Consider the following 16,752-nt stretch of genomic DNA (forward strand, 5'->3'; position numbering starts at 1 on the left):
GCTGGATAAGGCCTTCAGGATACCCTGGTTGAAGTATATACGCAATTTTACTAGGGATCTTGGAAGACCTGAGTTTTACCACCAACCTGAGTCAATGTGCAGGATTACTATAAAGGACTTGAAGAAGTTGTGTTGGTATCATGTTGAATCCCTTAGACTAGGCGTAGAATTAAATAAGAATCTTGTTCTGCAACACCAACGTACACTAGTCTCCTATACTATCCAGCCTTATTTAATTTGGTGTCAGGAGGGTTTTGACCGTTATTTATTAACTAGACTTAGGTTCGACGTCTTCTTTCGCTTAGTCACTTTTCCCGCAGTTAATGACTGGGCTAGAAATCTTTGCAACTGCCCGTGTGATAATTTGTCTACCCAATCAACTCTGCACGTAATTTGTTTCTGTAAATTTTATTCGCTGGAAAGATCAAAATGGATCAAGCCACTTTAAAAAAAACATGGTTCATGGAGACAATGTCGCCCTGCTTTATTGTTTTTAGTCTCTCTAAATGACGAATATTGTGTGTCTATAATGCTGGGCTTTTTAAAAAGTATTTTAAAGAAAAGGAAAAGTTTAATCAATTTTTAGGAAAACTTTGTATGTCTTTTTTTAATAATTCCACTGTGGTTTATTTTTGTCTCTGTAATGAACCTGTTGCTTTTATGACTTCATGAATTTTGAATTCGAATAAAGTATATTAACTAACTAACTAAACCGTATTTTTCAGGCTTATTACCCTGCAAGGAGGGCAATCGTCGAAGAAATTAAAGTGTAATTCATCTGTTTGTTTTACAAAGCAGAGAAAAGCAAAATGTTGCTTGGGTGTTTAAGCATCTGGTAATATCATTGGCCATGGGTTGACACCACTGGTTCAGGAATATATATATATATATATATATATATATATATATATATATATATATATATATATATATATGTGTGTATATATATATATATTCACTTAAAAAACCATAGGTTTCACACATGTTATAGTTAGGTGGACATTTCACTCGTAAAAAAACAATGAAATTCACCCGTTATAGTTAGTTCAGATAACTATAACTCGCGCGCCCGCAATCCACTGCTCATGACGTCACATATTACATAACTCATGGCTTGGTCAGTGGCATCACTCATGACATCACTGATGACATCATCCTTGTGATAGAGTGGCGGTCGCGCGAGTTATAGTTATTTGAACTTACTATAACGGGGGAATTTCATGGGTTTTTTACGAGTGAAATGTCCACCTAGCTATAACATGTGTGAAACCTATGGTTTTTTAAGTGAATTTGCAAGGTTTTTTAAATGCTAATTCCTAACTATAACGTGTGTGAAACCTATGGTTTTTTCAGTGAATTTGTACGGTTTTTTAAATGCTAAGTTATGTATGTATTATTATATTTTTTATATATTTATCTTACAATAAACTACGTATTAAAAAGTATTCCCCGCGATTTTTGAAAAAAATTAAAATGTTTTTTTCTGCCTTCGGGGTCTTTCAGGGACCCCCTGACAAAGGCTAGGGGGTCAGGAACTCTCTACCCTGCCCCCTTTTCACATTCGACACCTTCCTTTTTCACTCTCGCACTCAAAACAAACAAAAGGGCGTCCGACACTTCCTGATTTCGACCGATTCGAACGTTGGCTAACATTTAACCACCAATCAGAATTACGCTCGCGCACGTTAGGGTGCGCGCACGGTGCGCGGCTATAGATATTTATGTGCTTTTAACTCAATTTTCTCAGGAACTACTGAACAGATTGACTCCATATATGCAAAAGGCACTTCCCTGACCTGAGGACTACCTCTTTGCCAAATTTCAAGTAATTCTGTTCAGCCGTTCGGGCTGTACCTTCGACTAAAGGTCCTATGGGAAAATGCATGGGGAAAACGCGTTTTGGGACCCCCCTTTTTTCTCGGCCCCCGCTTGACGAATCCCCCCGAGACTTTCAGGGTAGGAGCTGAGCGGAGCGCCCCATTAGTTTTGAAAATTTCGCGAAGATTCGTCAACCGGCGCCAAAGTTATTCAAAATAGAATTTTGAGATTTCCTATGGAAACACGGTCCTAACTATAACTATCTACTGGCGACCGCCAGTAGATAATATATATATATATATATATATATATATGGAGCGTATAATCATATATCATAATTATTAATCAATTATTATACATTATTACAACTAATTCAGTCTATAGGCCAATGATTTCCAGAATTTCTTTTGATGTTGACTCGGGTGAGCCACATGTTTAAATAGTGGGAAGTTACAGAAGTCGAGATAATGCGGGATTCATTAGATCGGCTAAGAAGAAGTGAGGAACACTCAGACCTTGGATTTGGTGAGTCAATGATAACTTGCACAGAACTAAAGAGTAGATAATGAATAGGTATCAGAAGCGTATGTGGTTATTAAATTGGAGATTGCACAGTTGCATTTGGGCATTGGGGCTTAGTTCAGTAACCTTGGTTAGCTGGCGGTATTAAGAATAGAAGATAGAAGGAATATGTGCAGGACGATACTCGAGGGAAAAGTTTTGGAGGACCCAATAATAAAAGCAAAAAAAACGGTGTGTGGTTTTATATATGTTTTCAGTTGAAATTGAGATAAGAATCACATAGTGGATTCTTTTAAATATTATTTGTTTCACTAAACAGGATCGAGGACAGCTCGCGTAGAACTATAACAGGACAGTTACGGACTCTGGATGCAGAATACCGAGTCTGATATAAAATTCAGGTATATGGAAATTCATTTTAACTAAATGAGCATAAAGTGCAAAGTGGAAAATATTTCAGCAAGAAGCAGAGAAGGAGTATTATGAAGTAACTTGATGGATTATGATGGAATGTATTGAGGAGTCAAGTGATTCTAGATAGGACCACATGAGTATGAATGCACCTCTAAAAGAGGAGAATGTAAAGATAGAGGTATAATTGGAATTGATTCAGAATCATGTTTCTTTACTTTACAGTTTCAAAAGAATGATTCCTGCACATCAAATAATTTAGAATCAGAATTCAGATATCAAACAAAATAAATAGTATAGGTACGTAACTTTACCTGTGAAAGCATAACTAGTTACCTTTGCGTGAGTTATTGACTCAACAATAAATTGTTTTTCAAATTAGGATTAAAGACGAGAATTTAAGAAGGTAGGAAGAATATACTATTAGAGGTCGTGAACAACAGAGCTTTGACATCTAATGATCAAAGATAAGGTAATAAATCAAAAGATTGCTCGAAGACAGATTTTAGACACTAAGGGACGTCTCTAGGGGTTCTTATTGGAAGAAATTGTCTTGTCAGAGTACGAATAAGACAGAGACTGTGTGGATCAGGGAGGAGAGGTGTATATATAACACTAAAATTTGGTTGATCAGGAGTAAGTTGTGTATATAATATATTGGCTGCGATATATGTTTTCCATCCATTGATGTGATTCATAGAATTTAGAATGGAGATAGGCAGGCCACAATAAATGTTAATTTGATGGATAACAATGTACAAATAATTAATATAATTTGAATGAAGAGTACACTGATGAGTGTATGTATTTTGTTTTTTACAGCCCTGATGAAGTCCTGTTGTAGGACGAAACGCGTAGGCTGTGGCTGTTAAGAATTTATGATTATAAAGAATTGATGGATTGATTTACAAATTTTGTGAAGAATATGGAAATGACTTAATGAACTTTTATGAATAAAAACATCTCAAGATTGAAAGGAATTTTGGAAATCATTGGCCTGTGGACTGGATTAGTTGTAATAATGTATAATAATTGATTCATAATTATGATATATGATTCTATGCTCCTTTCATTATAGATATGTTGAATATTGAGTGAGTTTACAGCGGTGTACCACTGAGAGTTGAGCGTAGGGATTGGGGTACAGGATCAGAATTGTTGAGCTAGTGCACACAGAGCTTTAAAACCTTGACTGCTGTGGGTAGTATATATATATAAAGCGCGCGCACGGTGAAAAACCTTAAAAAATATATATATATTAATAAATACATAACTTAGCATTTTAAAAAACCGTACAAGTTCACTTAAAAAACCATAGGTTTCACACACGTTATAGATAGGAATTAGCATTTAAAAAACCTTGCAAATTCACTTAAAAAACCATAGGTTTCACACAGGTTATAGTTAGGTGGACATTTCACTCGTAAAAAACCAATGAAATTCCCCCGTTATAGTTAGTTCAGATAACTATAACTCGCGCGACCGGCACTCTAATCACAAGGATGATGTCATCAGTGATGTCTTGAGTGATGCCACTGACCATGTCATGAGTGATGTAATATGTGACGTCATGAGCAGTGGATTGCGGGCGCGCGAGTTATAGTTATCTGAACTAACTATAACGGGGGAATTTCATTGGTTTTTACGAGTGAAATGTCCACCTAACTATAACCTGTGTGAAACCTATGGTTTATTAATATATATATAGTTGTCACATCCTATTTCTGGGCCATATCGATGCTGCTCTTACAGAATGTGTTTTGCTTGGAGAACGGCACATTGAATATTTGAACTACTCGAGAAATACATTTTTATTGTTTTTCTATTTTTTATTTTCAGAGGAGACTCCTGACAGTATTGGACACGATGTTTTATGGGTCCCAGACTGCAAGCATGCCCCCGCCTTCCAAAAACCGGTTGAAGCGTCAGAGCAGGATATTCAGCCAAGTGCTGTACAGAACACTGAGCTACAGGGACCGCCGCTCCATGTCAGCCATTCCTGTCCTTGGCGGAGAAGATGACCCTGCGGAACTGTCCACCCAAATCTCTGCACCCGGTGTCCTGAAGGTGTTTGGGGGCAACATATGCGAGGGCACCCACTATAAAAGCGTCCTTGCCACTCCTACTTCAAGTGCGCAGGAGCTTGCGAAGGAAGCCTTGGAGCGATACTCTTTGAGCAAGGTGTTGGCCAACCAGTATGTGCTGTGTGATGTCATCGGCAGATTTGAGGGTGTGGAGAGGCAATGGCACACTGAGTGTTTGAGGGCCCTGGGGGATAATGAGAAGCCCCTCTTGATCCAGGACCTATGGAAACCCAAGGAGGGCTTCCATCGGAGATTTGAACTGAGGAAGAGAACAGAGGTGGAGGAACTCGCTGCTAAAGAGATCGACACGATGACTGCTGGTAAGGAACCTTTTATCGAGAGTACCGCAACTCATATTTATAAGGTGATTAGATTGGACTGATTATGAACATTTGGAATGATACATCTCAGAGTGCCCTTGAAGGATAATAAGTAAGGTAAATAGTATTGTAGTAAGAAAATGTGAGGTCTGCATATAGGATTGTGAACAACTTCATAATTGTTGCTTGTACATCATCTTTCATTTGCTTCTAGAACATAATCACAGACACACGCATACACACTCATTCACATTTCTCAACCTATTTCCTTTTTGCTTTTTATGGGTCTGATGACTTTCTCCTGTTTCCTTTGCTCAACATACGCTTTCCAACATCAGCAATCTGTGTCTAGTAGTTCTACTGGCATGTAGACTTTGTCGGTCGAGCCCTCACCGATCTTCCAGGCCATTGTGTCTTCTGTGCACCAGTACTCACATTACTAGAGGAATGGAGAAGAGATACAGCAGTGTTACAGAGGGAGCACACTTTTGTTTAAAAAAAATCTGAGAAAAGGGTATAATGGGTGTCCCATGAAAAATTAAAATTCATGTCAAAAAGGAGGCAGACTTCGAAAATACATCAAGGGTTTATTTCCAGCTCTCGGACCTCTTCTGTTAGCTAATTTTTGCATTGTAGCCACATTAATTTCTGTTCAACATCACCTGCTCATATGCACCTAATATCCATCTGTCTTTCGTCTTTGTGGGACCAGGAATAGAGTAAAACATTATCATCGCATATTGATGACGCATGCACCCATATAAGTGAACATGTATTTTCTTTGTGTTGATGGTGAATAGCATTGGCAACAAGCGGTGTCAAAGTGAAAAAGTCAGCTAATGCCTTTCCTCTCATAACTAAGACTTATTAGCTATGCCAATGCTTGTTTTTTATCCATTGTTGTGTGTTTAAACTATGTCTTCAGATTACTGTAATTCAAATGCAATGCTACATTTTCTCTGTGTTCTTTTCCTTCTTTTTATTTTTGCATCTTCCTCTGAGTAATGGATTAAAAAAACATAACTATCCCACTAGTTTGCCAAGGTTGGAACTTTGCCAATGCTTGTTTGGTGTGCTTTTAATAATGAACCCTGCAACAAGTTTATTTTCAAGCTTGTTGAATCCCTATCGACCCCATTGCAAAATATAATGTAGACCTGCATTAGTATTAGCGAACCCTGAAGTACCAATACTGTGGTCGACTGTACTTTATCAGCCCATTATCAGAGTGCCCCCAAAAAACAGGGAATAACATGACAAAATTGATCTTTCTACGCCGATTCCAAAATGTTAGCCATCATTTTTTAGGCGTTTTACACCCAAACGGTTTGCCTCCTTTGAGAAGATGAAAAACCTTTGTGAAAAACTAGGAAGCTGCGGTTTCCTGCGGATCTTGCAATTACTGCTACGGTCGGTGACTCAAGTTACCATTCATATCCAAAGTATTGGAATAATCATAGTAAGGGCCTATATGTACCCTACAAAAGACACAATTTTTCGGTCTCGCCTAGAGCGCAGCACGCATGCGATGCTCTAGGAGAGGGCTCTTGGAATGACTTCAGACTTCCAAGAGCCTTCTCCATGTGGGTGTGCCTCCTCCCACACATCTCATTGGCATTCACGTGTGGCTTTCAATAATTGGAAGCACCCAAATGGCCAAAGACAGGTGCATGTCCCGCCTCTCCTCAAAACTTGCACTCCCATGGCCTAGGGGTCTCGGGAGCCCGCAGGGTGCCATCTGTTCTGAATCAGGTCTAATTAGCTTGTACTTTCGCGTCTGCATTCCTTAAAACGCGCGCGCACCACTCCTGGGCTTGTTACATCTCCTGCAATGCGTCCACACAATAAGAGATGCTGCGCCCCCTCTTCCACACTAACACATTTTTCATTTATGTGTTTTTGGAACATAAAAAAATTTACAATATCACCCCATACTGAAGGGCTTCTCGACCGTTTAAAAATAAGTTGTATCATTTAAATTTCCGGGGGTTTTAAAATTCAAGCACTTTTATTACTTGCGTCTTTCTTTGTTTTAGTGTGTTTTGTTGAATATCAGTGCTTTTTACTCGATCCCATTTCCCCACATAAATGAACGTGCATAAAATACCCTAAAGTAACTATTTTCACTTTGAGCCACAACACTCCTGTGAACCTTGTAGCCGTGAAGCGTGTCCCCGGGAATCTTAGGACTGCTGGCGGTGTCTGCCCGGCAGCCTAAAGTGCCTGACCCCGGTGGCGGCTGTGCCCTCTAGCGCCCATTGCAGGTAGAGCAGCGGCGGCTGCTGGGAGACTCGAGACTCAAGTCGCGCATGGAGGGTGACCTGAGGCAGCTGTTTTGTAGCCTCTTTGTGTTGAGCCTGCCCTCATTCATACATTGTTTCATTCGCAAGTGACGATGTTCTGATATAGCACTTCAGAGCTGACAGGTCCTTTAGAACACATTCAGTTTATAGCAGATAAAGCCTAACGGGCAACAAGAAAAGCGATTTGCCGAAGATCACACAGTACTGTCTTGTGTTGAATCTTGGAATATCATACATGCCAACATTTCAGAAGAGCCAAGTGGGAGATTTTGTTTAAAAAATCGGGAGAATGGGGCCTTGAATCGGGTTACTGTCATGTATGCGTGCTGCTGCAGGATCGGACATTTGAAACGCAAATGCACGTTTTTTTTCTTACCTTTCAGAAGCATGGGGCACAATGGCAGGCAGACAGAGGGTGATGCCAATGTTGTGCACTGGCTTGGCAGGTTGCTGGCAGTGCATACAACCCCCGTGTGTGGCAGCCACTGCTGAAACAGCTTCCCGGGCCCACATCAGCCGCCCCCGAATACTTCACAGGTCTTTAAAGGACCATTCACTTGTTAATGAGGCTATGTTGGTTTTTTACCCCTTCTAGAGCCCCTGCATCGCCACTCTGACTATTGCTGGAAGAATTAGCAGGTTACACAATACCAAGCCCTGTCAGCTGAAACCCCCTGAGGAATCAGGTTTTTGCTTGCAGGAATCGAGAGGCGGGAGACTAGCCTTGAAATCGGTAGTCTCCCGCCTGAATCAGGAGGGTTGGCATGTCTGGAATATAATACTCATTTGCCGGAACAGCTGTTACACTAAATAAAAAGGGCGCAGAGACAGCTCGCGATCGCCCCAAACAGCACGAGACGCATTTGACGTACGTAGACGGCTGTAATCATTGCATCGTGGGTGAGCATGCGCTGAGCATGGCCTCATCGATGTTGATAACGCGACACTTTGTTAGGGAAACCTCAAAGGGTATTTATTGCTCTGTAACACAAAACGTTAATTTAATCTTCACGTATTTGATTCGCCTCCTGCTCCTTCTGCCCATTGCATTAGCAAACTTCCGCTGAAATACTACATTTTATTTACATCTAACAAGCTTATTTCAGCAGCATCCATCTGTGTGTGATGTGATTTCAACACCACGGTAATCTCTGCACCCCCTGCCCACCGGCTCTGCCCGGTGGAGCCCGGCAGGGTCCAGCCGCTCTTCCAAGGACGTAGTGCAAAAGGGTTAATATGACTGCTGCAAAGAATGTGTACCACGTAGATCACAGAAGTGTATTGTATGTGCATAGCTTTGTGGGTTACTGCTTTTGTCACAGAGATCCTTTAGTTACTGTGCAGTTCATAATTCACAATAGTAATCTAGCACAGTCCATCAAAGAGCTGCATGCAAACACACTCGTGCATGCAGTCATATATTCAAACACTTAGGGCAGGATTACCAAAGATGCAACTGGGTCATACTCTTATAGTATTACAGACTTACTCCTGAATTTCAAGAGCAAGCCAGGACTTAACGCAGCATGGCTAAACACTTATAAGGCCCTGTTAGATTTGGGGGTCTCTAGTTGGCATAGGTAGGTACCTGTGACAAATAGGGACACTTGCCTCTAGTCAGGGTAAGGGGGTACACTCCTAAAATAACCCCTGCTCACCCCCTTGGTAGCTTGGCACGAGCAGACAGGCTTATCTCAGTGGCAGTGTGTAAAGCATTTATGACCACATACAGTAATCAAGTGACAACACTACAGATGGACACCACACAAGTTTTCTATCAAAAAATAAGTATTCTTTATATAGAGTTAACAAAAGACCACAAACGACAAAAATCCACAATACTGTTACTTTAAAATGGTAGAATTTAGCTTAGTTCTCTTTAGATCTTAAATGCGACACTTCGAGTCAATGTATCTTAAGATGCGACACGCAGGGCAACAAAAGTGTTGCAAGGAAGGTGATGCGGTAGGTCCTTACACGCAAAGGCTTTGATGCATTGAAGAACTGGTGCAAAGAAACAAAGATAGCGTCTTCTTGTTGATGCAACACGCTTCTCCGATGTTGTGAGATGTCTCGGCTCGATGCGTCAGCTGCAGCTGCGACACCCTTGTTCAGTGATGCGACGGCAGCGGCTGCGACACGCTTCTTCGGTGTTGCGAGACGCTTCTTGTGATGCAGTGCAATGCGACAGCTACAGCAGCGACACCCTTGTTCAGTGATGCGACGGCAGCGGCTGCGACGGCGACACGCTTCTTCGGTGTTGCGGGACGCTTCTCGTGATGCGGTGCAATGCAACAGCTACAGCGGTGACACCCTTGTTCAGTGATGCGATGGCAGCGGCTGCGACGGCGACACGCTTCTTCTTCTTGAGTCGCGCTTCCAGCTCCTAGCTCCTATCAAACAGTCCCTCAGAAGGCCCAAATTCAGCTATAGGCACTTCCAAAGAACTCTTGGGGAGCTGGTGGTTGACGTCTGTTGTCCCTGAGACTTCAGCAGGAGGCAAGCCCAAGCCCTTGGAGATCCTTCACAAGTTGAAGGAAAATGAACACAAAGTCCTTTCTCCTTTCTTTGGCAGTCAGGCAACCACTGCAGGCCAATCCCCCAAGCAGCACTTCAGCTTAGGGATAGTCTCTCCTCAGTTTTTTCTGGTTCCACTCCTCAGCAAAGGTTTATTTTTGTTCCCAAAGTGATCTAAAGTTCTTGGGTTTGGGTCCCAATATTTATACCCAGTTTCTCTTTGTTCTCTGAAGGCAGAGAGGCCTTTGCCTAGTCCAAACCAGTTCTGGTCAGTCCTGGAGCACTTTGTTGACATGACTCCTTCTTTCCTTTCACAGTGCAGGGCAGAGACATCAGACGCACCACAGGAGGTGGAGCCAGCATTGTGAAGGGAAGGCACAGCCCTATTCAGGTCCCAGGTGCAACTCCTCCCACCCATCTACATGGAGAGCTCTCTATTCAGCCCTGTGCTGACTCACCCTGTCTCCTGGAATTTCCCCAGCCCCTGTCACTCAAACTCCAGACACGGAATACACAACCTAGCAGAGGCAGGTTTGGATGGTTAGACAAGACAATACCTACTTTCTAAAAGTGGTATTTTCCAAAACAGAATGTTAAAACCAACTTCACTAAAAGGTGTATTTTATCATTCTGAGTTCAGGCATACTAAACTCGAATTTCTACCATGTTCCCTGAGTCAGTTAGGATTATAAGATGTAATAATCAAACTGCCTATTCTGGCCTATGGAGGACAGGTAGCCTTGCAATAGTGAAAAACGAAAATGGCTGTAATTCACTATTAGAACATGCCACACACACACCAGGGCATGTCCTACCTTATCCTTACAATGCACCCTGCCCTTGGGCCTACCATAGGGGTGTCTGATATGAAGAAAAGGGAAGGTTTAGGGACTGGCAAGTGGGTGCACTTGCCTAGTCAGCATGACAGTACCAGACTGCACGCAGGCTCTGCAATGGCAGGCCTTTAACACACTTTTACAGGCTGCTTCTGTGGGTGGCACAACCAGTGCTGCAATCCCACCATCAGTGTTTGGATTCTCCTGGTGCACTGTACTAGGGTCTGACAGGTAATCCAAACCAACCAATCATGGAATCACTAATTCATACATCAATTTACAATAGGGAGCACTTGCACTGTGGCACTGGACAGCAGTGGCACAGTGCCCAAAGCATCTAACACCAGCAAAAACACATGAGGCAACAGCAAAAATAGAAGGGAGATCCACGCCAAGGTGCCAGGTCTAACAGGTCCCCAATGGCGAGACCTATTGGCTATGCCAATGCTTGTTCTACTTTCATTCTAACTTTCAGACAATGTGGTACCCCTCATACAGAGCTTGTCTCAGTCCTGGTGAAGATCCTCTGTTTCGGAGTCAAGGGTCAAACCATCATCTTTGTTTGGAAGGTTTGAACTGATGCAGTAAAACGGCTTCATCTCAACACGGATTCTTGTTCGATAAACTTCTGCTGAGCTTGAATGTATTCCTTTTTTTGAATTATTTATTAAAAGTTAGCTAAAACAAAAAGCACCATTCAACGTGGTGCATCCCATAGCACACACATAAGTCATCTGTACATATTAAACAGGTGGTCCCGCTCACACTGATCATGTCTATGTCCTAAAGAAGACCCGGCGAATCAGGCTTGAAGGTTGACATGACACAGCAACTGTACATGCATGCACTGAACTGATGCTTTATTTATCCTGCTTTGATTCGCATGCACTTCATGGAACTGTTGTAAGATAAATATATATTCAGCCTAAGTTTTTTACCTTTTTTTTTTAATTGATAAAAGTTCCCTAAAAAAGCACCATTCAGCATGGGTCACTGTATCACCTTCTCTTTGGTGTCAGCTGTATTTGTTATACAATGCACTGCCCTTCACAATAACCTCGTCACTGTCCTATTGAAGACAAGCCGATTCAGTTTTAAGACTATACTCGCTTGACCTGAAGTCAAGCGCCATTTGGCGTGCTCCTGATGGAGTTGTTAGATTAATCTCTCTTCCACAACATTTTCCCTTTTTCATTTCATAACTGCTAAAAGTCACCTAAGAAACCCACCATTCAAAACGATGCACTATGTCACCCAACTGTACATATTCGCACGTTTTCTTTACAGAAAGAATATTGTTTTGAAGTATACACAAAAATACATAGTTTTTTGCTCTGGTTAGGTTTGAGGAGATGTCATTTTCTCTTCTGTTAATGACATGTTGAATGTTACACTTTTTGTCCTTGCTGGATCAGATGTTTCTTAATAAAATGCTTTTAATTGCCAATACTATCAAATTAATCAGCGAGAGTCATTGTTGTTTCCTCACTGCACAAACCCAGTATCTCTTTTTCGGAATAGAGGGTAGTCCTCTTGCTGTTGTGATTCTCTCTAGATAGTTGCATTTCAAACTTGAAGTTAGACCATATTTGAGCTGAACAGTGTTCTTGTTTGCAAAGCGGAGCCTTTTCATTTATCTACCTTCCGCTAACCTGCCTTTACTTGTGGTATTAGACTTTGTACTTGGTGATGACATCACTAGTTGGAGTCAGATGACCCCAAGGCTTTTTTTTCTTGTGCTTGTTTTTAAGACGTGATACAAGCAGTGGTGACTCACTCGGAATAGGGGTTGTGGAAGGGGGGGACGTAGATTGGATTATAAAAAAAAGTACCTTCTCCCCCACGCCGCCGCCACCTCTCATCCGTCCTCTTCAGGTCTACTACAGCACCGGAAGCACTCAGGCTTCCGGGCTCTCCCAGCCAATCACGACACTGCAGGGGCAGCGTTGTGATTGGTCTGAGCGTCCTATTTGGACGTTCAGGCAGGGACTGGGGAGGCTGAGCATGTTTGCCTGATGGGCTCTGCAACACAGCTCAATGGAGAACATGCCAAGTGAGCATGACGGTTTGGGAGGCCAAACTCTCATGTGCTCTTAGAGTAGTGCAAACCACTCCTCCCCTGTGCTAGCGTCGCAGAGCCAGCCCCACCCGACTCCTGCATGGAAAAAGTAAATGCTAATAACGTCCTGTTATTATCATTTTCTTTTTCTTAGCAGTGGGGCGACTCTCCTTCGCCTTAGCGGAGGTGCTGCCATTGGATACGAGGTAGCCCATGTGGGTTTGAATAAAGGATGATAGAAAGGCATGTTCTTTTGCTAATTTCTTTGTAACGTGTATTTTTCTCTTTTTGAGTACCTACTTGCATTGACCACAGATTATCCTGTGTTTCGATCTTTCAGAAATACAGTACACTTTACAATATGCTCCTCCGGAACTCCTACACCCTTTTGGCGGGGAGGATGACTATGAAACATCCTTTCTCCCATTCCTTCTGGCCCTCTCTACAGCCAAGGTGCTGCGGCGCGGAGAGTGAGTCCGGCCTGGTTGCTTTGGAATCCGTTACCCCAATTGGCCTCTGGGATCTTTGACTTGGCCTTTTGGAGGGTCCCCGAATATATTACCTTCTCCATTGCCGGTAGGACTGACTCGAACCATTTGCCAGCTTCTAGCTCGTTCTCCCCTCCCCCACCTCCCTCCATGATCCATGGGACTTGTTTTTTTTTATTTGTTACCCGTGTAACCGATGTAATTAAGTTCAACTGTAACTGATGTAATAAGTTCAACTGTTTCATTTCTCGACTTCCAGGTAAAGCGCATTGATACCTCTAGCCAGCCTTATATAAAACTAGTCAAATAAATAAATAAATATGCTTTGTATTATGATATCACCACTTTTCTCAGAACTGTATTCTACTAGGCACGCCTTCCTCTCTGACCCTAGGTATTGCTACTTTCTGATAAGCACAAAATGTTGTCTTAGTTACGACTGTGAAATGAATCTCTTTTGAAGCTTACTATACACCCACATCAATCAGACAATGAAACTAGCTAACCAGACTGTTTAAGCCATAGGTTAGCAGCATGCATTGTCTAATCTATTTGTGATGCTATAATTAGGAATGTGTGTGGCGTGTTCCATTAGTTTGCTTTGGATCAGACTACATGTTTGGCTAATTCAGGTTGTATGCGTACGTACGTCTCCAAGTTTTATCAGAGTCAGTTTGTCCATCGTCATTTGACAGAGCACCTTCTTGTGGGTCTGAAGCATCTCTGGGGGTTGATTGGTGAGTCCTTTACAAGTGACGATATCTAGACATTTGAATCAGTCTGCTTCTTTAGGACGGATTTCACAGATTTGTTTAGGACTTGCTTCCTTCTGCTGTAACGCAGAGCTGGAGAATGATGTCAAATTGGCCCAAAGTATCCCCATCGATTGGGAAGCAATAGATCCAGCATTCCCATCACGTTTCATGTTCCCTTTTTGCACATCACCCTTAGGAGGTCTGTGGCTTTTGTGCACACACCAGGCAAACCATAGTCTTCTTGACCGTTAATGAAGGTCCATACGGTAGAGGAGGTGAAATCTTTTAATTACTAGAAAACTAGCTTCCACAGGGAGCAGTGCCTGTATGGTACTGGTACCATACCATCTCCAAGTTCATTGAAACAAATGATGATCCCACGAAAGGCTGTTGGTTAACCAACACCTAACACCTCACCTTATCTCAAGTCACTGCCCTGCGATAGTCCTGGATTTTAAACTTCTAGTGGAACCTCTGTATGGTCAGTCCCAGCCACTCTCCCCTTTTCAGCACTTAGGACTGGTCTCAAGGAGTCTCTTCATCATCTCCATGTATAACCGCATACAGCTCTTTGTTGCAGAAGGCTGCTGGGCCGAGCTGTGGCTCATTCATGCCATGACCCCTCTGAGCCCCAGGGGGCCCTCTCCAGCTGAGGCTCTCAATTATCCCTTTCTCTCTCTCTGGGGGTTGATTACCCTTGTCTCTCATTTCCGGACTGGCCCAGTGGAAAGATCAGACTCACTTGTTATTGTTTTGAGAACTAGCGGATTAGGAACACATTTTCAGGAAATTGACGTGGACTCTCATGAATTCCAATGAGGACAGCTGCCTGTGTTCTTTTTAACCAAACTCCAGTGGAATGTTATGCGTGCATCACTGATTAAAACTGAGAAACCTATTAAGTATTTGTTGGCACAAAAGGGACAATGGTACGTTGGGTCAGAAAAAGCCTTTGAAAAACCCTCAATGTATGTTAGATCACAGTCTAGAAATTAAATTGTATCTGTTATTATGTTTAAGGCCAAGTGTAGTCTAACCAATATTCATTTACTGGTAAAACTATAAATATTAGTTTCCATTTCAAACGATGGTGTGTGCGTGGTGTGTGTGTGCTTGTCTCTATTTTGCGTTTGTGTGTGTGTGCTTGTTATTTTTGTGCACACATAAACTCATCCACAATCGGGCGCGTCACCGAGCGATGAAAAACATGGTGATAAATTCTTACATAGAGTATGATTATTATTTCTACATTATCTTACTAGATAGGTACTGGGATGAGCTGTGGAACTAAAATGTGATGTACTTTTGGGCTAAATTCATGTATATTTTATATTTACAAGTGGACCAGAAAACCCCTATTTGCATAGGGGTCCGAATTATAAATGATGTGGACTTTATCGCTTCCCACAATTACAGGGTGTGACAAGGTCCTCGTCCCTCAGATACATTTCGGCAGGTCAAACCTGAGGATTCCAATAGAGGAAAAAATCCAGGTGGTTGCCAGTCATCTGCATGTCATGCCCTGTTTTTGAGGGCAAAACTTGAGATAGTGATAGTTATCGCACCTAATAAATCCCATACCATGCAGTTTCGCAATTTTTCGGATGCACTAATCTACGTCAAACCCCTCTGGGGCACTCGTAATGAAGGCCTATATGTTTTAAGGGGCTTATTACAATATTTCTAGTAACTCAGTCAATAAAGTAAGCTGTCTTGGGGTGTGAAGGGAGAGCAGCAGGGCACTGTGGGAGCCGTCAGTCCCACTCAGGGATGCCAGCTTTTTGGCACTGGGTGTGGTGGCGGCAGTGGATGTGGCGAAGCGAGCTGTGCAAGAATTGAGGTGCATAGGAGCTGATGGGGTCTCTTTGGCAGGATGGCAGAAAGTTCTTAGGAACGGATTCCCTTATGAGCATTGGATTGGGAAGAGCAGGGTATCCGGGGTCATCCTGAATGATAGAAGCTATTGGAAAGCCCTGTCTGGGGAACAGGCTCATAGGGCTCACATCCGGACTGAGATCCACCTGTTGCACCACGGCCACCCCATACATCTGAAGGTAGTTGATCAGGTTACAATGGCCAGGTGGAGAGATCCATGGGTGTGTAAATCAGCATTTTGTTGCTGAGCTACAGGAGGTATTTCTTGTGGGATAGTCGTGAACTGATTCTAGGGAGTGAGTTAAGATTTGCTGAGACTTCATTTATGGATAGTGCTATCTTTGTGCCTGCAGTGGGCACAGGCACTCACCAGGGACCAGGAATTATTTTTCAGCATCAGAATCTGACCCACAGCTGTAGAGAGACAGGCAGAAAAGTCCGAAAGGAGGGGGACGAGAAAGGTAGGAAAGAAGTGACAAAGGGAGAAAGCAGGGATGAAAATATCTCTGCAAGAACATGAGACAGGTGTAAGGTGGAGAAAGAATGAGGCATGAGTAGGAATCAAGACTACACAGCGTGGTGTTCAGCAGCCCAGGCATTCAGCAGTGCCTGCAGCTGGCTACTGAGAAACTCAGGGGCTCTGCTCCTATTTGTTATTGTAATGAAGGGCTGCTTATACGATGACAGTTCCCATTGACGCATTGGAGCAATGCTTGTGCTTGAGAAAGGAATTATCCGAAAATGAACGTTAGACATAAAATAAG

At 42.5% G+C, this 16,752-nt stretch overlaps 1 protein-coding gene across 2 annotated transcripts in view; it reads left to right on the forward strand.

Annotated features, from left to right (window-relative positions):
- Positions 1-16,752, forward strand: part of RADIL (Rap associating with DIL domain) — a 448,013-nt gene that overhangs the window by 101,309 nt on the left and 329,952 nt on the right. For both annotated transcript variants that reach the window (XM_085629184.1, XM_085629183.1), the window contains exon 2: positions 4,591-5,155. In XM_085629184.1, coding sequence (XP_085485310.1) covers positions 4,618-5,155 — 538 coding nt within the window. In that variant the 5' untranslated portion in view covers positions 4,591-4,617. The remainder of the gene's footprint in view (positions 1-4,590; positions 5,156-16,752) is intronic.

Source organism: Triturus cristatus, chromosome 10 (assembly GCF_964204655.1).
Source record: "Triturus cristatus chromosome 10, aTriCri1.1, whole genome shotgun sequence".
NCBI classification, from domain to species: domain Eukaryota; kingdom Metazoa; phylum Chordata; class Amphibia; order Caudata; family Salamandridae; genus Triturus; species Triturus cristatus.